This window comes from Apteryx mantelli, chromosome 27, assembly GCF_036417845.1.
Source record: "Apteryx mantelli isolate bAptMan1 chromosome 27, bAptMan1.hap1, whole genome shotgun sequence".
In the NCBI taxonomy this organism is placed as follows: Eukaryota; Metazoa; Chordata; class Aves; order Apterygiformes; family Apterygidae; genus Apteryx; species Apteryx mantelli.
Window position 1 is genome coordinate 5,918,625 of NC_090004.1, and position 24,424 is coordinate 5,943,048.

The following is a 24,424-nucleotide window of genomic DNA, read 5'->3' on the forward strand; positions in this document are numbered from 1 at the left end:
CATCACTGTCGAACCAGAGGGCTGCAAAAAAAAGTCTCAAAAGACGGGGCAAAAAGGCCGCTCCGGATCCCGCCATCCCAACGAGCCGCCACACAGAGAGGCCGTCGCAAGTGAATATTTAACTGCAAACGGCTCTGCAAGGGGCCGCGCGTCCTGCCGACAGGCTGCTGGGCCCAGCAAGGCAATGCCCAGCAAATCCCGATCCCACGGTCGGGACGTGCCGGCGCTCCGGCGCCCTCCGGTCCCCCGGCTGCCAGTAGCGAAAATCTGAACTCCGAGAAATGCCACAAGGGAAGTGCGGTGATCGGAGCCGAGGCGCTTCCTCTTTCCAGCAGACGTCTGGGCACCACAATAACTGCATGTCCAGAACCACTTCCCTCTCCGGCACAGAGCTGCCCGGGCCACGCGGCACGGTGGGCGCCGGGAAGCCTGGGCTCGGGACGGCGGACGGGAGAGCTGGCGGGGGACGACTCTGCCGGTGACGCCTGGCACGACAGAAAGCCTAACGAGCAAAACGAGCCGCCGCGCTTCCACGCTTTCCCTCCGGCTACCTGCAGGGCTCAACGGCATAAGGGTATTTCTCCGCACTGGCTGCCTCGCGTCCGAGGGCTGCGAAGAGCCGTGCAGGAGAAAATGTCAACAAACCCATCCGATCCCACCGCAAAGATATCGGCGCTGTGCGGCATCCAGCCCGCATTTCACTTCCAGGCTCCGGGAAGGGCTGCTCCAGCATTTCCCCGGCACGCTGCCGCTCCAGCTAAGCTCCCCGGCAAGGGTCGGGGGATGCCGGAGGGGAAGGACACGGGAGAGGACCCCACGGATCACCTCACTGCTGGGAAAGGAGGGCACGCAGACGTGGATGGCAGGGATGAGACGGTTTGAGGTCAGGCTGGAAACAAATATTATTAGCGAACATTTTTGTGCTGCAAAGCAAACAGCAGAGCTGAACTGCCACCTGGCCCCGGCTTAATCATTCCCTAGGAGCGGAGCTCGCCGTTAACCCTTGGGCCGATGCCTCGGGCACGGCGGCGCTTCGGACAGGCGGACGCTCCTGGCAGGGGACACGACACGCAGAAAAAGCGACGGGCTGCCCACGCTTGCACCCGCGCACCGGGCCAAGCCGGGGCCGTCCAAGCGGATTGACCTTGGGGGCTGCGAAACCCTTCAGCCGAGCTGGGGACAGCCGGCAGGAGGACCCAGGGCCACGAGACGCGTTGGAATAACTCGAAAGGGCACCATTTTCCCCCGGAGCAGCAGCGGAGCGTGCCTGTCCCGGCAGGCCGGGAAGGCCCGAGGCTCCCCTGCGTCCCGCGGCTTGCGAACCGGAGCAAGAACGCCGGTTTTGTCCCCAGCAGCACCAGCACAGAGCTCCAGCCTCCTTTCCCTGGTGCAACTCGCTTTTTGGTGACCTCGATTCAGCAGCTTTCCCAGGAGCTCGCTCAGCTCCCAGCGCTGCCAGCCCGGCTGCCCTGGCACAGCCGGGCGCCCTGCCGCCCCCAGCGAGCGGCTCCCGCAGGCCTTCCCGAGCGTGTCCGGCATGCACAAGACCAAGCGATCCCGCTGCTTCGTTCCTGGTGTCAAAAACCCCATCGCCCCCCCCCCCCCCCCGCAACCCCAGATTGCCCCAGAGGCCATTCGATTTGTGCTGATGCAGCAGTTCCGGCATGATTTCATCGGCTTCCCGCTTCTCCGAACCCTCCTCCTGCTCGTCACCCCTCCGAGGACGCTGGCAGCAAGCCCAATCATTAAACAACATCAGGGAACTCGTGGCTGTTCACCCCGGCTTCGGGGAAAGCGCCAAGCCGGCAGCTACTCGTCGGCCTGGGGCAGGAGGGAACCGGCTTTTCCACTTGCCGAGCAAGTGGAGGAACAGGGCGCGGAGGCTTTGGGGCGCTGGGATGGAGATCAGCGACGCACATCGCGGGGAAGACGGCAGGGAGGCGAGGGGAGAGGCAGAGGAAGATGCACAGTGACGGAGAAAGGAGGCGGGAGCCGGCACACGGCCGGGGACAAGGAGATGCAGGCAGGGAGCGGGGAACGCGCTCCGGAGGAGGAGAGGAGCAGCGATGCACGCTAGCGGAGGGAGAGAAAGAGCCAAGGCTTTCCAGAGGCAGGGAGAACTACGGGGAAATGAAAGGGAAGAGGGGGAAAAAAAACAGTCTGACAAGGAGGGGGCAGCACCAGCATCCGAAGACAAGAGCCGAGCAGACTGACAGGGAATTAATTAAGTCCCAAGAAAGAGGCAGCGAGGTCTGAGCCTTTGTGCAGCGCGGAGGCCTCCGTCTCCGGCAACGACGGCGGCTTTCGCCAGCACGCCGAGAGCTGCCAGCCTGGGAGGGGGGCCGAAACCAGCCCCTCGCGTTATTCCCAGCGCCGGGTCCTCATTGCTCCAGCCTGGGCTTTACGGCAGCAAACGGTCCCGCTTTTGCCATGCGGGAGCGAGGAACGACGCCGCAGCCCCACGTAAACACCAGCTTGCTAATTCCCCCTGTGCCCATCACCGTGGCGCGCAGCGACGCCAAGATCCCGCGGGACCCGGCCGGCACTGCCGAGAGCCCCGCGCCGGCTCCCGCTGCCCGCGGGCGGCCGAGCGCCCGCGCAGGGGCCCCCGGGCAAAGAAAGCGCGAGGAAAACGGATCCTCCCTCCGAGGAGCCACGGCGGAAAAACGCTGCCTTGGCGTCCGCCCGCAGCTCCTCTCCTCGCCCTGGCGGGAAGCGGCACCCAAAGCGGACGCCGGCGACCGCCCAGCCTCTCCTCCGCGCCGCCGGGGCAGGCCGCTCCGAGCGGCATCGCCGGAGGCCACTCGAGGCCAAGCTCTGCACTTCTCACAGCGGCTTAGGAAACAGGAAAGCCGGGGAGGGGGGGCGGGGGGAGCCCGCCTGAATCAAAACGCCTTTTCTCCGGGCTAACAAAAGCCCTGGTGTCTCCACAAACAGGCTTGTTATTCTAACACGAACCAAAGGCTTCTTGGCAGCCCAGGAAATATGAAAACGTTAGGCTAGCGGGAACTATCCGCACTTTGTTTGGGGCGCGTTGGCCCAGCCGAATATTTAGACAGGGCTCCCCACGGGCAGCCCACTCCAGCAGCGCACGGGCCACTCCAGAGCCGGGCTCGCCCCGGCCTTCCCGAGCTCCCTGCTCCGCAGCCGGCAGCTCCCGCCTGGGAAAGGGCTTTCCCCTACCTCCGGACCCCTCTCCTGTCACAGCCTGTTTGCAAACAGCGCTGCAAAAGAGCAAATAACAGCAACTCACAGAAGGACTCGCAACCCACGAGCCCGCTCCGGACGCGCAATGTCCAGAGCCCTACCTTAAATAAAAACGGAGGTCAAGAGGAAGAAGCGAGGGAGCCGCCGGTTTCCCCAAGAACGGGGCGGGCAGACAGCCGCGGCTGTGAGCTCCTTAGCTCTCCCAAGCTAAGCAGGGCAAAACCCGATTAGCGCCCGGATGGGAGACGTGCAGGAGGCGGCGGCGAGGCCGGCTAGGGATAGGGGACAACCCGTTCCGCGAGCCCATCCGGACCCAGCGCCCCGGCAAGCCCCGCGCTCCTCCGAGCCCGCTTTCAGCGAAGAAGGTCTCGGCCCCTGGAGCCACGAAGGGAAGGGGGCACCCTGGCAGGGATGGGGAGCAGGGAACCCTGAGCTCTTCCCGCGGCGCTGCGCTCTGCTCCGGTGCCCCCGCGGGGTCTGGATGCGGCCCCCCGCCCTGGCTTCCTGCCCCGGCGGGGTCACCCGGCGCTGTTTGGACAGCGGCTGCTTCCCAGAGGAAGGCAAACAATTCCTGGACGTGCTGTCCGCAGGCGCCCGCGGACGGGAAGGGGCTGAGGAGCCGCGAGCTGTCCTCGTGCCGGGCACCAGGAGCGGCTGGGACTCCCGGAGCACGAACGTGCACCAGGAGCTCGGCCGGGGCTGCGCTCCCGGCTTTGCTGCAGACCCGAAATGGTGCTTCAGCGCCAGCTCCTTGCTGGAGCGGCCCTGGAAGCGCAGCAGCGAAGAGGAATTGGGGATTAAAAACAGGAGGGGGAGGGCCGGGGCCTGAAACCTCTGTTCCCTAGAGACCCGCTCTCCCGCAGAGAAACTTAATCCCCATTAAAAAACAAATTAAATAATCCCGCGGCTAACGTTTCTTTGCCTCTTTGTTAAGGCACCGGCACAGCCCCGCACACTGGAAACGGGCGCTGGATCCTTCCAGCCCGGACGGAGCCCCAGCGACGCTCTTACGAGGGCTCGGCTGGACCTTTCCGGAGCAAAACCACCCCTGGCCCCAGGAGGCTGCGGCGGGAGAGCCGTGAATTAACCAGGCATCACAGGGCTTTCCCAGAACCCAGACACGGGGAGAGGCCTCCGGGAGCCGGAGGGAATCGGAGGCCTCGGCCGAGCCCAGCACGCGGGGCCCCCACCCGCGGCAGCGAGCCCGGATCGCGGCTCCAGTCTCTTATCGCGGGCGGCCACCTGGGGCGGCCCGGCCGCAGCCCCGGCCCCGGCTCTGGCGCAGGGAAGCCGCCACGTGACGGGCCAAAAGCAAACAGCGACGGCGCGCGGGGACGGGGCCGAGCCGCCGGCAGGCGCCGCGCTCCCGGTGCCAGCGCCGCACCGGCCCTTCTGCACCCCTCGAGGCACCGGGGACGGAGAAACCGTCCTTTTTTTTTTTTAAACAGCAGAAACCCCCCAGGGCAGCCTGGGTGCTTGTTTCCCAGGACGGCAGCGTTCCCCGGTGCTGTCACGGATCCACTCGAGGACGCCCGGTCATGGGGGAAAAAAAAAAATCAGAGCCCTGCTCCCCCGGGGAAGCACGTGCCGATGACAAGGTCAGATGAAGCAAGGAGATTAGCCCCAGCGCGCTGGAGAAGGCCAAGGAGATGCTGGATTCTATCTGGCTGCCAAGTAAACAACAAACTTCGGGGAAAGTGAAACCATCCTTCCTCATGCCGGGGATAAAATTAACCCGGCAATAAATTTGTAATCAAATGGGTTTCCTGAGCCGAGCCCAAGGCTCTCGTCACCTTGGGGCCGTGACAGTCTGCTGCCCCGGGAAATCCGAGACAGGAAACTTTCAGGAAAGGCTGGGTGACCTACATTATCTCATCCGCTCCCCAAAACGACCTGCAGCTCGAGAGCAAATCCCGCGGTTAAGGAGAAACCGGTTTCCTCTGCACCCACCGCTCCAAAAGCGGGGGGAAAAAAGGCCACGGCCGGCTCGGAGGGGCAGCCACCCCCCGGCACGGCCGAGCTCTCCTGCTCCAGCCAGCGGAGAAAGCGGCTCCGACCGGCCCCCCCGGCTCCGCAGGGTTCCCGGCCGCCGGGGAGCAGTGCCCGTCGCGCCGGCACAGGGGGACGCGGGGGAGCCGGGCAGCTCTCCAAGGCCTTCGCTGCAAGCCCGCGGCGCTGGCAGCTTGCCGGGGGTCCGGGGACCGCGCTCGCGCACACACGGCCATTTACATATGAAACGGTCCCAGCTCCGATATCCGCTGCTGCCTCTGCCTCCCCGGGGAGATGAATAGAGACGGCGGGGGGAGAAGGGGCGGCCGGGGGGGAAGAAACCTCTCCGGCAGCGAAACCTTGCTTTGCACCAGCTTGGGCCAAGCCTGCAGCTAACGGGGAGCCCGGCGGGGCGGCTTTCGGAGCGGACGAGGACGCCCAGCCCCGGCGAGCGCCGAAGCGTCGCACCGAGGGGCACGGCGCGGGCGGCCTCGCGCGGGCAGGCGAGCAGCCGCCAAACGCTAACCGCACGCGACGCGCCTCCTCGGCACCCCGCCGCCGCCAGGAAACCCTCAAACAGCCCCAAAAGGGCCGGCTGCGCCCACGCAAAGGGCGCTCTCGCCTTCCCGCTGCATCCTTTACACCGTCATCCTCCGTCTTTCCCTCCCCTGCTCCCCGAACAGGGGGGGCAGCTGTGCTCCAATTTCCCAGGCGCTTCCCTCCGTCCCGGCACGGGCTCTGGCAGCCGCCGCCACCCGGCGCAGCGGCGCGAGGCTCCTTTCACACTGATTCCCGGTGCCAGCTGCAGCGAGGCTGCCGAAAAAATTTATGATGGACACCGCGCCAGCATAAGAGAGTGAATTATATTCCTCGTGGCCGCTGCAACTCCGGCAGCTGTCGGCCCCAGAGCAGCCCGCGGTTAACCCTTTCCCGGAGGAGCGTTTCGAGCCCGGCACGAGGCCGGGGTGGCAGGGAGATGGCCAGCCTTCCCGGTGACAACTCCCTTGGCTCCCTGCTAAATTAAACATTGAATTGATTCACCTTTGTTTTATGGCAGGATCAGCTGGCGAAGCCCAGCTGTACGGAGGAAGGGCTGTAAAAGGGGAGGGGGAAGTTGATGCGAATGTTTTCAGATGACGGGCGGCAGCATCGCGGGTGCTTTTTCCTTTCCTTTCCTCTCTTCTCCCTTGGCACCTTCCTTCCAGCAGGCAAATCCCAAAGCCTGTCCACAGCAGTCTGCTCAGTGTTCCCGGCCTGGGGCCAGCTGCCTCCCAGAGCCCGGCGAGGGCTGAGCTGCAGCAGGGCTGCTGCAATGTCCCCTGCAGGATGAGGCCAACCGGGAGTCCCTGAGCAAAAGGCTCCTCTGGCAGCAGGAGCATCCCGGACTCCCAAGAGCTGCCTGGTCGGGTCCCGGCAGCGCTCGCCGGGGGAAGAGGCACCCAGGGGAAGCGCCTGGGCTGCGCTGCAACCCGAGAGCGAGATGCAACCAGGCGGCGAGATGCTTTGGGTGGAGGAGTCAGGCCTAAACAAAGTGCCAGAAGAAAAGCCATGGGATCCCTCCCGAATCCCAGGATCGGCCTCCAGTCCCTGCTGCCAGAGAGCCCTGGGGAAGCAGAGCTGCCCTGCTGCCCCCGTCCCTCCACCCGCAGCCCGGCTGCTCCCCAGCGCCCAGAGGGCAACGTGGCTGCCGCCGGCCCCCCGGCAGAGCCCCATCAGGTATCAGGTTAAGCAGCTCCCCGGAGAGCGGCGGGGGCAAGAGGAGCCCAGGAGGCAAAGCCGAGCTGAGCCGAGCGAACCCCCCATCCAGAGCGGCCCTCCCGGCCCCCCGGAGCAGCCGCAGGGCCCTCTCCGTTTAGAGAGCCGATTTTGATTTCCACTGCTTTGCTCAATCGTTATTTGCAAAGCGGCTCCCGCTTGCTCCGCTGTTTGCAGGGCCGGGTTAACCATTGCCGCACGGATTGCTTTGCACTCGCACGCACTGCTAAAAGTCCAAATAAAAGACAAACCGGTAAAACCACGAAAAGCAAGACCTCTCCTTGCTGCCGCGGCCGTCTCCATGGCAAGCCAGCTATTCCTCTGACTCCCCGGAGGGCTCTGTTTCCCCATCGGCTGCAGGCGCTAGGACTCTGCCAGAGGTTGCGGAGAGACACAGGAGCACCTGGGACACCCCAAAACCAGCTCCCGTTCTCCTCCCGCTGCCAGCGTTAGCAGTCGGCACTGCCCACGGCTCTGACGTCCCCTCGGAGCCGCCCGCAGCGGACGCGAGCCGGCAGCAGAGCCGCCGCTCTCCGTTCCCCGCACTGGCACTGAGGAGGGCTCCAAATACCTTTCAGGTTGCTGAGCCCGTCCAGGAACTTCTTGTATTTCTCCGAGTTCATTTTCCCAGCCGGGCGGCATGGGGAAGCGGTGGCGGCGGGGGGGGAAGGCGAGCGGCACCGCGCCCCAGCACCGCTGCGCGAGGGCTGCACTTTGACCACCGTTCGCAGTGATGTCAGCCGAGGAGCCCGGCTGCACCGTGGTCTTTTGTGCTTCCGTATTTGATGAAGCGCCTGAAAAGCCTCCCGGGGCCCAAGCCACCCCCCTTTTTGCAAATTAGCCAGGAGCCACCGGCAGGCTCCCTGCACACCCGGCGCTCCGGCTCCCACCGCCCCGGCCCCTCGCCCCCTCCCGGCCCCGCGCTTTAGGTTTCAGGGATTGTATGTCCTGGGGATATTTCGGGCAAGGAGCACGTTTGACTGATGAGGAACTGGGAGGGGAACGAAAATGTCCAACAGGCTTGAAGAGGAGCACAAAGAAACCGGAGGAGAGGGAAAAGGCGTTGAGCGGACAGACCACATGGAGGCTCTGGGGTGGCTTCCTTGTGGTCCCACTGGGAGACCTGGAAGCAGGACATCAGCTGGGGAGCAACCACGAGAGCAGCCCTACAAAGTGCCGGAGAAACGGGCTACGCGCGAGCCATCGGAGCCGGGCTCCTCTCCCGCCTCGTCGCTGGCGCGCACCAAGGCCCCGCGCTCACCACGTGCTCGCAGGGACCCGCGCTCCCCCGCGCGAACCGTGAAAGAGTTACAAAACCGACAAGGAGATTTACTTGTTTTAAAGGAATTTCTGGCAGCAGAAGCCAGCCCAGAGCGATCCAAGAGGAATGCGGCCGAGGGCTGCACGTTCCCCGTTCATAACCGCCCTCCGGCGCAACGCGTATCCACGGGGAATTTAACGGGATTTCTGTCAAATTAAAGAACAATAATGCAACGTAACCAGAAGCCAGATAAGCCACTGCCAGGAGCCCAGGCGCAGCAAGAGGCAAGGCTGGCGAGCAACAGCTCTGCCGCGCTCAGGAGCCTCCCACTCCCTCCCGAAACCCGCTCCCTCTTCCAGCCTCCTACACCGCTCTCCGTACAGATGACTACCCTGCTCGTTCGCTGCCGTTTGTAGCCAACTCCAGAAAAATCCCCAAGGCCCGGGAGCTTGCTCGCTCCCCAGGGGCTGCGCGAGCCAGCGTGGCCCAAGGCAGACGGCGCTCCCGGGCTCGGCTGGAGCGGGCTCTGCTCCGGGAGGTGATGCTGTCGCTGCTCGCTCAGCGCTGTTGCCACCGAGTGCAAAACCCCCCCGACATCTCCAAGCACTGAAGCAGCAACGGCAGCATTGCTCCTGCGAGCACGCTAGCGCCAACGTTTCCCGAAGAGCTACAGGCACGGCACAGACACGTTCCTCTCCGAAGGAGCTGATGCTATTCCTCATCTATGTGCATGACGCGCTGCTGGCAGCGAGGATGAGCGCGGGAATAATTCCCAGCAGCAACCCTCCTCCACGCTGTGCCCCAAACCTGCAGCTGGCCCTGCGCAGGGCTCCCCTCCTCGGGCTTTCCGGGAGCGCTCAGAGGAAGGCCGGGCCAGCGGCAGCGCAGAGGCATTGCTCGGAGATGGACGTACGCCTCTCCGGAGGCAGGCACAGGTGGATCGGTTTCTTTTCCAATGCAACGAATCCCGAAGGCCAGTTGCCACGTTTGCTCCCGACAGCTGCTTCTCTGGGAACCCAAGAGCCAAAATTGCTCTTTACGGGGACAACGGTGGCAGTGAGCGAAGCAGGTGGCAGGTGCCTCGGGCTTGAATTACCTGATCCCTCTGGCTCCGAAAGGAGAAGACAGGAGAGGCCCATCTCTCCTTGGCCAGCGGCTCGTCGTGCCCTGGACCTTCCCCTTTGGATGCAGGTGTTTCGCTGGGGCACGCGCTGCTCTGAGGGTCACCCACGGTCCCGCCAGCCCGGCTCTCCGCAGCAGAGCCGCTGGGGGCACGCGGGCGGCGGGGAGGCTCCGGGCAGGCGTCTCAGCGGCCCGTTGTGCCGGGGACTGGACCACGCTGGGTGAAGGCACCAAGCGCACACAGCCTCCTGTAGCATCCGCATAACCATCTCTAGAGACGCCGGAGGCAGACGTGCACCCACCGCTGAGGACGGGGCAAGCAGCACCCATGGCCCAGCAAGAGCCACCGAAGCGCCAGGAACAGGCAGCGTTTTGCATTTCCTCGCGTAAGAGCGAACGCAAAGCGGGTCTCCGCACCCCAAAGTGAATTTGTCCCAGCGCCTCCTTGGGTGACGCAGACCCAAAGGAACCGCTCAGGCTGTCCGAGATGGAGCAGGGGAGGAGGAAGCATCTTCCAGGGTTCAGTGAGAACCAGAAAGGCTTCCTGGCCCGCAGGAAAAAAACAGGGAGCAGATCTGAACCCTATGGGCCTCCAGGAGTTTCTCCAAAAGCTTTTGAAACTCCTTCCAAACTCCACGCTCCCAGTGAAGGAGGAAGGACCGAGAAGCCCTGGGGACAAGTGCGGCTCTGCGCCGCACGCTCCCGTCCGCAGCCCGGCCTCCGGCAACACGGGTTTCTAGGACCTGCTGCAGAGCGCGAAGCTGCCCCGACCCCCGGGTGGATTTATCGATCTGCAGCAGCGCAGGAGGAAATTAATTCATCCCGGTGAGAGCGAGCAGATCTGATCGCTCAGGAGCGGCCATGCGGAACAGCCACGGATGGGCTGCACCGAAAATTTATACCCACCGCCGGGTGGAGGCGGCCAGAAGCTCTTTGTCTGCCCCAAACCCGGCTTGGGAAAACTCAGCAGCCCCCCGACAGCCCCCGGCCCCGCTGCGGCCCCCCGTGCTCCTGCTGCTCCCCGGAGCGCTTCCCTGCTCGCCTCCCGGCAGGGCGAGAAGCAAAATAAAGTCATCGCAAGAAGCCAAGTTGTCACCACTAAAAATAGCACAATGGAATTTTCCTCTGAAAAAACGGCTTCTTGCTGACAAAGGGGCTGCTGCCGCGACGGGGAAGGGGAGGAGAAGCAGCTCCCGGCGCAAGGCGGGAGGCAGGGGGGCAGCACCCTGGGGACACCCCGTCTCCGGCCTCGGGGACGTCCTCTCCGGCGGGATTCACCTCCTCCATCTAACCTTCCCTCGAGAAGCAACCGAGTCCTTCCCGCCCACTATCCCCACGCGGAAGCAGAGAACAAAGCCCAAGCAGGCAACGCGAGCGAGACCCGGCAGCTCCGCGAAGCCAGCTGGGGAGCGTGCCCGTTTCGTTCATCCTCATCCTCCCCTTCCCGGCAAAGGGGAGGGATCAGCCACGAACCAGCTTGTCGTCCAACAAGGCCGGCAGACGGCCGCTTCTGTAAAATTACAATTAGCGGCCCGGGAGGGGAGAGCGACGTGCCTGCCTCGGCCGCCGTTATCGATGACCCGGACCAAGCCCCGGCTCCCACCCTCGCCCCGTGCCCTCGGCTCGCTTTTCTCCCGGACCCTGGCAACCGCGTTAACTTTGTACCGCCAGAATGATAAAAGTAACTCTAAACTTCCAGGGAGGTTTGGGTGTCTTCCCGCCAGCCCCCGCTCACAAATGCGCGATTGTAAGGCGAAAGTAGGTCAGGGACTCGCGGGAACGACCGCCGGGAGCCTTCCCGCGCTGGGGTGACACGAGCTGCTCGGCGCTCAGCACCCGGCCCGGCCCTCGCGGCGCTCAGCCCCGCATCACCCACGAAGCGGGGATGGAGATGCTCGTCTGCACATGTGGATCCCTCCCGGGAGAGCTGCCGGCCGGGCGTTCCCCATTCCCCCACCGAACCCCGCGATGGGGAGAAAAGCCTTCGGCACCTCCCTCGCCCCAGGGGAGATGCCGGCTTCTCCGGAGCAGAGGCACGTGGTTTGGGACTGCAGCTAGGAGAGCAGGGGCAGCCGGATGGACGGACACCGTCCAACCGCTTCCTCGGCACGGAAGAGGAGTGAGAGAAGAAAATCCAGTTCCTCCTGGTCCTTACGCTGCTCCCACGCTTCCCAGCTAAGAAAACCTCGCTGCACGCTGCGCTTGGGCCCTGTGCTCGGTGCAGGGCGCTTGCTCTCCTCCAGGCCGGACGGGGTTAAGGTGCAGCGGGTCCGACGCCTGCCAGACCCCATTCATAAGCATCCCGGCTCCCTCTCTGCCAGGGGAACGCCTGGAATTCCCGGCCTGGGAAGGATCGCTCCAGCTGGCTTCCAAAAACCGCGGCCGGTCCTGTGCACGGGGACCGTCTGTGCGCCCCGGGGTGGGAGAGCCCGCGGGGGGACAGGGGACAACGGGAGCTCGCGGCTCCGGCAGCCGCTACCGTGCGCCCAGCTGTCGGCCTGGCCGAGGAATCCCAAGATCTCCCAGCTCAACAACTGCCCTTTGCAAGAAGAGTCGAAAGCATCCGAAACAGCCGGAGAGGATGAAATATCGCCACGTGCAGCGTCTGGAGCCGCTCGCAATGAAACCTTTTGCGCGGGTGCCGTCACCACCCTGGGGCTTGCGGGGCAGTACCCCCCTCGGATTTAATTCCCTGACGTGCACACAAGTCCCGCCGCACGCGGGAAACGTGCTACGGGAACATGCTCGCAGCAACCCTCGCGCCGTCACCGGCGCTCTGCTCCCGGGGAAAGGCCCGGAGTTCACACGGTGCCAAGGACTTCTTCCAGATCAAGGGCAGACACATGCAACCCTGCAGCAGCGACCAAAACCAAGCCCGGGGCTCGGGACTCGTTTATCTTTGCAGAGCCTTGCCGGCCGGGCTCACGGCACGGGAACGCCTGCCCTGGGCCGGCGCGCTGGCGCGAGGGGAGAGCCAGGCGCCGGGAGGAAGGCAGCCCGGCTGATGGGTACGGCCTGGCCCTGGGCAGCACCAAGAGCAGCTTCTCCCTCCTGCCCGTACGGTTTTAGCAGAACAGCAAAACTGCCCAAGGTCAATGCAAATTTCCCTGGCAAAGGAGCCCTTGTATACGGTTTCCCGGAGGAAAAAAAATAAGCTGCTGGCAAAAGCACTTCTGAATTGCTAGGGCTGCAATCTACCATGGACCTTTTACCAGTTTTAATAAAAACAAAGACGGAAGTTACGCCCTTAATTGACATTACTACAAGTCGGCATAAATTTCCCACTCAGACCAAAGCAGAGAGAGGGACCACAGCTCCGGGGCTCTGCAGCGGTACCGGCAAGGAGGAAGCGACAGCCAGCCGAAGAGGGAGGCAGCGGGAGCCGAAGCAAAGCCAGACCTTGGGAACGAGGTGCAGGAGCGGGACTCGGGAGACCCGGCTCTGCTCCCAACCATGCCGCGACTTTGCTCCCCACCAGGCTCCTGCCGCAGCCCCGGAGGAGGCCAGATCCCCTCGGAGTTCTGGACAAGCAGGAACGCAGACAGGGAGCTGGGAGAGGACAAGCAAAAGCAGTGGGAGGTGACAACCAACGGAAAAGCCATCGGGGTGCAAAACCCGCGCAGCGTGCGTCACCCGCGGGAGCTGACAAGGCTTCTCCAGCATCGCAAAAAAATGCTCCACCACCCTTGGTTGTCGGGTGAGAATAAAACCCGTGTTGCAAACAGCCTTGGCCCCGAGGTTTTCGGCAGGCAATTCTGAACTCACTGGAGGGAAACGGGATCAAACAGGAAATGAAAACTGGAAAGGCAGCTACATTTCATTCACACAGAAATAACAACAGCAACAACAAGAGAAAAGTAATCGTGCCCTCTCGGAGTCCCGGCCAGCAGCCCAGAGCTAACTGATCCAAATCTCCGATAATCAGGGGAAATTACAGGACAGATAGGACCTGGCGGAGCCGGGCTTGCAGGGACGGAGCGCAAGGGCGAGCTGCCTTTTTGCAAGCTGTGCATTTCCCAAACCTGCAGGCGGACTCGTCTCACCATGGCCAGGACGTACTGATCCAGGCTCCCTCTTTGCACCTTCAGAGCCTGCTCGTGCTTCTGCTCCGATAGGGAAGAGGGTGTGGGGGAGAGCGAGTCCGTCCTCCTACCCCTCGTGCCAGGAACAGTATCCTGCTTCCCATCCGAAATCTCCTTACGGACCCCCCCCCCCCGGCTCTTCTTGCACCTCTCCCCCCAGGAATCGCCAGGCTGATCCGACACGGATGCAGGGAATGCATCTCGGGTCACCTCTTGCCATGCCTGCAGCCAGACCTGCACTAAACGCAGTCACCCAGACTCCCAGCCCCATCCCACGTCTCCCGCTCGCCCTCGGGAAGCTGAGGCTGAAGGCTCTCCCTTCCCCTGCCCCCCAGGCCGGTGGAAATTGTCCATGCACACAAAAACTCGCTGCTTGGGCTCGGGAAGGAAACTTCCCAGCTGATTAACACAAACATCCTCTGCACTCTGCGAACGCTGCCTGCTGGGAAGCGCGCTCGCCCGGACACCTCCTCTTCGGAGGCTTCCCTCTGCGACCTGGAGGCCCTTTGAACAGCTCCGACCTCCAGCAGCGAGCCCGGCCCAGGAGCTGCCCCGCCAGCCAGGGCCACCGCTGAGCGGTGGCATCCGGAGCTCCCGGCCAGCCTCCAGGCAGAGCGCCTGGAAGGAAAGGGAGAGCTCAAGGTCGGCACGGGGCAGCGATGCCGCAAGCCCGGCTCCCCCGGACGCCGGCAAGGCTCCTGGCGCCGAGGACGCGGCCTCCGCGGCAGCGCCTCGCTCCCGTCCCCTCCCGCGGCGCCAGCCTCCGCGGTGCAGGCCGCGACGGGCCCCGGTAATTACAGTTCCCACCGCTTTCCCAGCGCTGCGCCGGCCCCGGCCCAGGTGCGCGCTTGCGCTCTCATTACACCCACGGCCGCACCTCCGCGCCCCGGCGCCGCCTCGGCCCCGGGGCAGCGCTTGCCTCATCCGCCCGGGAAAATGGGGCCGGCGTCGGGCGGGAGCCGGCCGCGCCGCGCGAGGCCAAGCTGCAGGGAGCTGCTTTCACGGAGACGGAGCGGGCGGCGAGGCAGGCGGGAGAGGGGCCCGGTGCTGGGCTCGAGGAGAGCGGCCCCCCCCCACCCGAAACACCCTCCCGGCACCCCCTCGATGCAGCCAGTCCCCTGCGGCATTTTAAAGACGTCTCGAGACGAGCGCAGCGCGTGTCCGGCATCCGTCAGCCCCGTCCGTACGGCACCAGGGTGCCCATCGGAGGCTGCTCGCAGAAACCATCCCGGGGAATATTAACGAGGATGCGTTTGTCCTCCAAGGCTCCTTCCCAGGATGGATTCAACCTCCGCTGCCTCCGGCCATTCCCATCCCACCGGAGCCCTTGGGACAGGGAAAGCAAGTGATTTACTGAAGTTCCCTGGCGAGCGCAGGGAGATTCGCTTCCGCACACTCGCTGCCTCGTCTCCAAGGCAATGGTTCACCTTCCTCCTCCTCTCCCAAGGGCTCCTCTCCCTCCCCCTGCCTTGCTCGCCGCCACGGGAGGCCGCAGAACCGAAGGCCACGACGCCTCTCAGCGACTCCGCTCCCGGCCTCGGCGGCTGGAGCCGCGTTCGGGGCGCCCGCGCGGGGCCGGAGGGGTGGGAAGGGGGGAGCCTGCCTCCCGCGAAGCTGCAGCAGAACAGCTGTGGGCTGGCAATGACGCAGCCCTCAGCCCCGGCAGTCACGCTGCCGCTTCAAGACGTTCTTCGTTCCTCCGGAGCGACCCACGTTACTCCGGTCACCGGAGTTACAGCAATTTCCCGGCTGCTTTCGGAGCAAACGAGCCCCAGGGAAAGCTTGCCGTCGGGAGACGGAGGCTCCTCTTGGTGCGGGGAAGTTGAGCACCCGCTGCACGGCACGGTGCAAAGCCGCCGAGCCCTGCGACACGCTGCTCTCCCTAGATCCCGCTCCGATCCGAGCCAGATGAAGCCAAGAACCGTGTGTTTACCCATGCGGCGGCCTCTGTGCCGTTTGCACAAGCCGGACGTGCCTGCGGAGGGGTTCGGTGACCTCGCCGCAGCCAGACCACGAACCTCGCGGCGCTCCGAGCCTGCCAACGCGAGTCCAGGCTCCGGAGGAGCCCGGCGCCGCTGCAGCTCTAACCACCCGGGCTGAGCCACATCGGCTCTGCACAAAAGCAGCCTGGAAGAGCAGGTCACAGCGCCTTCGGAGCGCAAGGAGGGCTGCGCTTCCACCCAGCGCAAGAGGGGGAAAGCAAGGGGGCCTTACCGAAGCATCTAAAGACTCAACGGAGGATTCAGAGGGCTGCCAAGGGGACTTGGGCACTGCCCAGCGCATTCGCCCCCGCTGCGGTCTCCTGCCGTCCCGTCGGCGCTCCTGGCCCACGCTCGTCTCCGCTCCAGTGCACCAGTGCTTGGCCACTTGTGCTCCAGCTGGCAGGGAAACACTGCCCCATACAGGAGCCCAGCTTGGCGGCAGCACCCGGCCCCCTCCCGCCGGCCCCCCATTCTCCGGGGCAACCAGGGCCCTGGGAAGGGCTACGGACTTCACCCACGCAAGAGAGACGGGAGCAAAACCAGCTTTATCGGGGTCCCTGCTGCCTTCTCCCAGCAGCGTCGTTCCTGCTACTGACCCCTGCTCCGACCAGCACTGCTCCTGTTCCCGATCTGCCGGGCATCGGGCGCCACAGCCGTGGCCCAGAGAAGCCTCCCCACCACCACGTCTCACCCCGAGCTCTGTTATTCCTTCTGCCCGTACAAAGAAAGCAGAAACTGGAAACTGAAGTCTCCTGCTGTTTCCACCAGCTGGATTTATCCGTTTTAGGTGTGTATAAAGGGATCTGTCACCTTGGTATTCAAACAATGGTGTTATGACGCTTCCAGGAGTCAGCAAAAAATACTCTTTTTATACTTCCCCTGGAAGGCTGGAGCGATTTCTTCATGCTGGCATCAGCCATGGTATGTCCAGAGCAGTCTAAACTTAGTTGACACAAATGGGACTCGCCTGGAAAGGAGACTGGCCAGAAACCAGCAGACGGAGGTCAAAGATTTCATTCTTACCCCAAAGTGCGAGCTGAAAAGGAAAAGGCCTGACGTGAATTCATACAAACAATGCTGTGCCACCTAAAAAAGGAGCGATGAAACAACGCGAGCCATTTTCTGAACGCTCAGGTCTCCAGCAAGTCTCTTAAATCTGCCACTGAAACGAGATCAAAGATTTTCTGCACTAGCTACTGGGAAAGCACCTTCCACTCCCAGCGTGATTCACACCGCGGCTACCTGGTGCCCATGCCAAAGAGCAAACACGGCAGGGACCAGCGGGGAGCACGGCCACCTTACGCAGACACCCCCAGCCCCAGACTCCCCAGGCGCCTTTTCTCTCTGGACCAGAAGTGGCAGTTTTCCCAGAAAATTGCACAAAAACAAAGACAAGCCCGAAGAAGGCAACAGCCCCAGGATGACCCCCAACGGAACGACTCAGGGGCTTGTCCAGCTTCTGGAACCAAGGTCGTGGTTTGTTGGCGGGACAACATGAAGACAATGACGATTTCAATCACTTCCATCCACGTTAAACAGGTTTTGTGACTCAAAGACGAGCAAGCTTTGGGGAGGGAAACCACGTGTCTTTCAGCAAAGCGAGCCTACTCCAAGCACAGGCAAACAGCATGAGAAGCAGATGAGCTCAGGAGACACCATCACATGCTTAAGATGACAATGATTCGACTGCAAAGGCAGCAGAAACCTGGAGAGGCGAGGCAGGGTGGATCCTGCCACCCGAAAAACCGCCAACTTCATTTCCCTGCTGGCCAAAACAAACACAAGCAAAACAGCTCTTCCACCATGGGCTTGAGTTCCACCTCGGCTAAAAATAAAAGCCACAGAGGCATTCGCATCCACAGCAGCCACCCCTGATCTGGGGAACAGCCTGAGCACAGCAGCTCTCCCCCAAACCCAGGTGCCACGAAGCCTCCTTAGCTTTACAGTACCCTCAGCACCAGCAAGCCAGGTCTCCCGCACGCGTCCCAAAACTGGAGCATGCCTGAGCTGCCCCCGTGGTGGAGAGCAGCTTCAGCCCGGCTTCTCCGCATGCTTGTCGGGGCAGTGGAGCAATCTCAGCTCCGTCAGTGCTCAGCCACCCCTCCTCCCCACTCTGCCCGCGTGATGAAGAGGAAGAAGGGCTTCCTCTCTCCCCCGCGAGGAGTCACCGCCACGCTGTCGGGCTCATCGGAGCGCCTCCTGACTCCAGAAGCCCCGTGCAGCCCGCTCATCACCGCGAAGGAATGATGTTTATCTTTGCAGGATGGAATTGCAACGGCAGCTACGTGCAGCTAAGTGGGCAAAGCCGTTCTGCTGGGAGCCAGGGGCTGAGCGAATCGACCCACCGCACCGCGCCAGGGCAGGGATCCCCCAGCTGTGACACCTGTAGTTATATTTCTTATAGCAGAGGACAAGATACAACCAAAAAAAGAGATGGCCAAGGCCAGGACAGCTGCTGCTGTGAGACAGGCTCCATCCATGAGGTCCCACAAGGCGAAGACCTGCTCTGGCTCATTTAAACAGAGGTCCTACATCTCCTCTCCCTCTCGGAGACTCCTCCAGCCCCAGGGAGGCTGTCACCTCCTTAACGCAGGAGGACAAGGTGACAAGCCATCCCCGGCTGTCCCAGTGCAGACACGTGGGCCAGGGGCAGGCCAACGCAGCTTCTGCGACGCTCCAAGAACAGCGCCAGGCTCCTTCCAGCTGGGAGCAAAGGCGCGCTGGCTGCTACGTGGGCCATGGCATCGGCTGCCGGACACATGCCCGGGTAATCGGAAGCAATGAGAGAAAAAACAACACGCAGGGAACCACAGAGAAGGAAGAGAAAGCCATGGGGGGGAAAACACCGGCTTTCCTGATGCTAGAACTTCAGATTTCTAATCCCAACCCCAAAAAGAGCTAACTATCTAAAAGCAAGGATTTCACCGAGATTGATTGGTTAATGGTTAAAGTGCTCTGAACATGCAGAACGTGACCCGTGCTCTTTGCGTACAGCCGAGCAGCACCGCCTGTACCCTCGCGCTGCCAGGAGCCACGGCTCCCCGGGGCCGCTGCAACACGCCACCGCTTTTGGTCTCCCGCTTTCCCACTGGGACGCTCGGTGTCTGCACCCTCCCCTGGCAAACCACAGGGAGACGACGCGCGATGGGAGCGGGGAACCTGCCCTTGCACACCGAGCCCCGCTCAGCAGCACGCGCCAAGACCGAAGCAGCAGAGCCGTGCGAGGAAGGGCAGGCGGACCAGACCCTTCCTCTCTGCTCAGAGCCCCCGGACCGGCTCTGAACTCGTGGCATCAGCGTGGAAAGGGACGAAGGCGTTAGTTAAAGCACTTCGGCTCGGAGGCGTGGTGCCGGGAGCTTTGCAACGCAGCCTCGGCCGCCTCCATCGTGGCACGGCACGGCACGTCTCGGCATGCGCTGCCGCAGCGCCATCCAAGCCGTGAGGCAACCACAGCCGAAACCGCCCCGCTTCGCACCTCCCTGGCACACAGGGAGAGTCGCCCGTCGGCTTCCAGCTGGGCAGCACCAGGCAATCGCTGCGCTCCGGAGACTCCGAGCCTGGCGGCAGAGACCTTCTGTCCCACCCGGGCCAGCTTTGGCCTCCTGGGAGCTTCCCGCAGCAGGGGACCAGCCTCCCTCGGGCGCTGCGGAATTCGGAGGGCGCTGCAAAGCCGAGGACACCGGCGAGCGCCCGAGGCTGCGGGCGGGAGCGCTTTGCAGCGTGCTAGGTGCAGCTCGGGCTGCACCTCCTCCGCCGCCCTCCCACCTCCCGCACTGCACGAGCCATTAGTCAGCCCCGCAGCTCCGCTCGGCCCAAACGCCTCCCCGTTCGGGGGCACGGCAGCGGGAAAGGCGCGAAGGTCCCCAGCCGCCCCCGCGCTCGCCCCCGCAAGCCGCCTCCGCTGCAGCGCCGGGGAGCGGGAGCAGCCCCGCGGAGATGCAGAACACCTACCTGACACCCAAACCCCGGCCGCTCGGTAGCGCTTCTCCCCTGCCTGCAGCGGGAGTTTCATAAATAAAGAAATCATGGGGATTTGCCATCTGGTTAACCCCTGCTCTGCAGCGAAAGGCAAGATCGGCAGCCAGGGACGGCACCGGCGCAGGGACCCCCTCGGCACCGCTCACCTCGCCGCCTCCAGACCTGCCCCGTCCTGCTCTGCAGCAGAGGCCCCGCTGCTCACGTTCGTTTTTAAGGCTGTTTTTTTTTTTTTTTTTTTTTTTTTATTAAATAGCCCCACTCACAGAAGTTTTCCCTGTGCATTTTGGGGAGGCATTTACGCTCTCAGCTCGAGCAATGTCAAGCATCGTCCTTGCGCTCCCACTGGGGCCGGCGGCTCCCAGCGCGAGGTGGCCACGGGCCGGTCACCGGCTCCGTGGGGCGGCATTCACGGTTGCTGCTCCTGCTGCCGAGCCAGGTAACACCCAGAGAGCAGTTTCGTTTCATTGACAAATCTCCGCTTTTGCAGGATTAAGAGGGGGAGGGGAACAAGTCAGTGGAAAACTTGTTCCAGGCAGGAAAAACCGAACAGTTCACAGCGGAAGGAGCTGCAGGAAGGGAAAGCAGAGACGGGGCAACACATCTACCAACTCCGAGTCTATCGCACCCGAATCCTCCCGCCCAGCCCTCCCAGAGGGTCAGACACCCCGGGCGGGGGGAGCTGCGAAGGGTGGGAGGTGCAGAAGGAAAAAGCCTTAACACAGTGTAAATACCGATTTCCCCTACATCACAAACAAGACCCAGCAGGATATTTCTAGGCGACTACCAGCTTCCAACAGCCAACACACCTAACCCCAAAAGGAGTCTCGTCTTTACCAAAAAAGCCTTCTTTTACCAGGGGAACCGCTAAATAAAGCTGCTTGCAACCTGAGTGAGGGCGCAGCGTCGGGGCGACAGGCGAGCAGGGCCCAGCCTTCGGCGGTCGAGGCGAGCCGGCACACAGCACGCGGAGCACGTGCCGTAATTTTATTTTGTCCCAGCTTCTCCACACCGGATCCAGCTACCGCAAAGCGGCTTTTTATTAATAAAAGTTTGCAAAGTACTTGGACACGCTGGAGTCACGTTATTCAGAGCCTTTCCAAGATGTCCCTGGAAGAGGCTTTTATTCCCCGCTCCCTGGGAAATGCGGATGGGGGCTGCACGTTTCCCTCTCCTCCGGGACATTTGAGTGGCACCCCCTGAACCGTGGCGCTGGGAAATCCATTATTTCCCTTTCTCCGCATGCAAAAGGGGAAAGGAAACGTCTGCCGCGAGCGCCCGGCTGCCCTGGGCTCAGCCATCCGCCTTTCAGGAGACTTGGCTGCTAAACCCGCAAAACAGAGCCACAGCGCGCGAGGAGCCCTCTGGGGCCGAAATCTGGGCTCCCAGACAAGTCTAGCTCTGCAGCACGAAAAAAAAAAGGGGGAAGAAAATAATGAAAACACACGCAGCTCCCGGAGCCGAGCCACCTACAGCAAAACTGCACACTCACTGCCGGCACCGGCACGGCCGCCGCGGCCAGGCGGACACAGCCGCCGCGGCCGGGGGATTCGTCGGCCCTTTATCCCTAGGGAGCGTCAGGGGGAAGAAACAGATCGCAGCCCCCTCCCCTCCGGCACCGGGAGCCAGGGAAAGCCGGGATCCCGGAGGAGGGGTGCTGGGACCTTGCAGCACCCCGAAAAGGGATGGGAGTGGGGTGCCGGGTCCTCGGGCACCTCGAGCCAGGGGAGGGATGCTGGGACGCTGGAGGGGACACCGGGACCTGGGATACGGACACGCCAGGACCCCGGGCACCTGGAGCAGGGGGGTGCCGGGGCCCCCAGTCCCGGGGCCCCCTGACTGGGGATACTGGGATGCCGTGGCACCCGGAGAAGGGGACATGGGGCACCGCGAGCAGGGGACACCGGTGTCCCCCAGGCTTGCAGCACCCCAACAGGGCACATGGGGGGCACTAGGACCCCCCAGTCCCCCGGTACCCCGACGGGGGACCCCTGCCTCAACCGGGGACATGCGGGGGGGCGCCGGGGCTCCCAGCCCCCCGGTACCCCGACGAGGGACCCCCATCCCCAGCACCTCAACCGGGAACACGGAGGGCCGCCGGGACCCCCAGACCCCCGGTGCCCCGACGGGAGGGGGGGGGGGTCCGGGCCCCCCAACCCCGGCACACAACCGGGGACCGCGGGATGCCCGCAGCCCCCGACGGGGGCCCCCCAACCCCGGCACCCCGACGGGGCCCCCCGCACGCCGAGCGGCCCGAGCCCCGCGCGCCCCCCCCCACGCAGCGCCGCCGTCTCCGCGCCCCCCCCGGCGGCGGGAGCCCCCGGCACCTTTGTAGCGCTCCAGCACGTCCTCGTAGGCCTGCACGAACTCCTTCTCCTGGCTGCGGGTGGCCGGGAGCAGCCCCGGCACGTAGCCGGCCATGGCGGGCGGGCGGGCGGGAGGCTGCCGGCGCGGCGGGCGCCCAGGCCGCGGCTCCGCCGCTCGTTTCCGCCTCGCCCCCGGCCCCGCCCGCTGTCAGCGTCGCCCCGCCCCCTGAACAGGCCCCGCCCCTGAACAGGCCCCGCCCCCTGATCGCCCCGCCCACCCAGACAGCCCCTGGCTCCGGCCCCGGCGCGACCCCTGGCGGGCGGCGGCGGCGCTGCGGGAGGCGCGCGGTGGGGGGGGGGGAGCGGAGGGGGCGGAGCCACCGGTGACCCCAGCACCGACCCTGCTGCCCCCCCCCGTGACACCAGTGACACCACTGCCTCCCAGTGACACCAGTGATTCCAGCCCCTCCCCATGACACCAGTGCCTCCTAGTGACAGCAGTGACACCAGTGCCCCCCAGTAACACCAGCACTCCCCAGTGACACCTATGCTTCCAGTGCCTCCCAGTGACACCAGTGCCCCCCAGTGACACCAGTGCAATCGGGGCCTCCCAGTGACACCAGTGCAATTAGTGCTTCCAGTGCCTCCACTGCCGTCAGGGCTTCCAGTGCACCCCAGAGCCTCCCAGCGCCACCAGTGCCTCCCAGTGCCCCCCAGCGCCTGCACGTGCCTGCGCCATCCGACCTGGGGCCGGATAACGGGGTGCTGGCCGAGCGCGCCGCGGGCCCGGGGGGCTCGGACCTCCCGGCTGCCCCGCGCGGTCAGCCCCAACCCTTAACTACCCCCCCGCCCCGTCCTTTCCCCCCCGACCCCGGCGACGACGGGGAAGGGGCCGCGGGGCCGCTGCCGTGCCGGGGGGCAGAGCAGAGGAAGGGGCAGGGGCAGGACCTGGGGCAGCGGCAGGGGCAGCGGCAGGGGCAACCGGCGGGAGACGCTTGGCAGCAGCGGGCGCCGGGGCGGAGGCAGCCCGACCCCCGTCTTGCCCCCCCTCGGAGCCCATCCCGGGGCAAATCCCGGCCTTTTTGGGGCCGCCGGCAAGATGCTGCTTTTCCGCCCTCGCCTTGCCATTGCCATGGCAACCGGCGGGCCAGCGCTCAGCCATCTGGGTAACCATGGCGACGCGAAAAGTAACCTGCCCCCCCCCCCCGGCATCATGTCCCCCCCCACCACTGCTGGCCAGGGTGGCGATGGCCCGTGGCCACCAAACCTCGCCGGGTCTCCCTTTTCCTCCCCAAAACACCCCCCGCCGCCGCGTTCCCCTCCAGCCCGCCCCGCGCGGGGGGGGCTTCGCCGTCACCTCCCTCGCCGACGCCGCCGAGGAGGCTTCACGTCCGTCCGGCCTGAGAACACGTTCCCGGCGCGAGGGCAAAGCGCGGCTGAGCAGCCGGCGCTGCTTAAACCCGCCCGGGGCGTCCGTGCGGCTGCTCGGAACCTGCCTGCTCCCGAAACGCGGGCAGGATTGGCTTCTCACGCGCCGGGGAAGAACGACCGCGTTTGTCCCCACATCCCCGAGAATCCCGCCCGAACCAGCTCTGAGGTTGCTCTGAATTAAGCAAACGCTTTGCATGGCGAAATGGCTCCGCCGGAGCCGCCGGGAGAGCGGGAGAGCGGCTCGAGGGACCCGCCAGCGCCGCAGAGGGCTCCGAGGAGCCTTTTCAGGCGCCGCCGCGGACTTGGACGAGGCTCTGGCCCTTGGAAAACACCAGCGGCGCCTCATCTGCCCGCCCTGGCTGCTGCCCTTGGCAGCCTGCATCCCCGCCGCGGCCCCCGGCTCCCGCCACCGGAGCCGCTCCAGCCCCGTGTCAGCAAACGCGACCCCGGGCAGGAGCAAGCGCAAACAGGTTGAGGATAAAAGGGCCTTTTCCTCCCAAACCATTGGCACGGCACGGCACGGCACGGCACGGCACGGCAGCCTCCCAGGCGCGCTTCAGCTGGCCCATCCCCTCCCGGGGGTCCGACACCTCATTCCCAAGGGTCATAGGGATGCAGCGAGCCACGCTGGACCTGCAGGCTGCCCCGCCGCCGGGAAGTGCAGAGGGATGCCGGAGCTGCCGGACCGGAGACCGCCGGCACTGAACGCCCGCCACACGGGAATCACTGCCGTTCACTCGCCGCCTGTGCCGCACTCCCGCGGCTGCGCCCCGCGCCCGCGCGCTGCCGGCTGCATCCCTGCCGCTGCGCCGGCTGCTCCCGGAGCCAGAGCCTGGCCCCTCCGCGACGGCCTCTCCGGCGGGGATGGAGCCGCATCCCCCATCTGGGCTCCCCTGGGGAATCAAGCAGGGCATTTCAGGGACCGGCGTCCTTTGCCGGGAAGCGCCGGTTGCTCCAGCCTCGCCGTGCCGAGAGCGCCTGCTCCAGCGGGGCCGGCCGGGACGCCTCCCCGCAGCCCCGGTCCCTGCGAGCCTAGGGACGGGCTCCAAGGCCCAGCCCCATTCCCAATCCGGTACCCGGCCACGATCCCGCTGGAGGTCGCAGCCCGCGGGGCGGCCGGCGCGCCCGAGACAGTCCTGCTGAATAATTTAAAGATCTGAATCAATATTTCAGCTCGTTTTCGAACCCGGCGACACGAAACTGCCGCCGACTCTTTTCTCCCCGGCTCGGCGCTGTCTAGCTGCACCTCGCAAGTTATTTTTAAGGCGAAATCTGCACGAGACGGGATTAGGCGACATCCCCTTGCTTTTAATC

General features: G+C 64.5%; 1 protein-coding gene across 1 annotated transcript in view; it reads right to left on the minus strand.

Moving 5' to 3' along the window:
- LOC106493286 (microtubule-actin cross-linking factor 1-like) overlaps positions 1-21,805 on the minus strand; it is a 154,212-nt gene extending 132,407 nt beyond the window's left edge. The window contains exon 1 of the mRNA XM_067311627.1: positions 21,701-21,805. Within this exon, the coding sequence (XP_067167728.1) occupies positions 21,701-21,794 (94 nt within the window). The 5' untranslated portion in view covers positions 21,795-21,805. The remainder of the gene's footprint in view (positions 1-21,700) is intronic.
- Between the last annotated feature and the right edge of the window lie 2,619 nt (positions 21,806-24,424).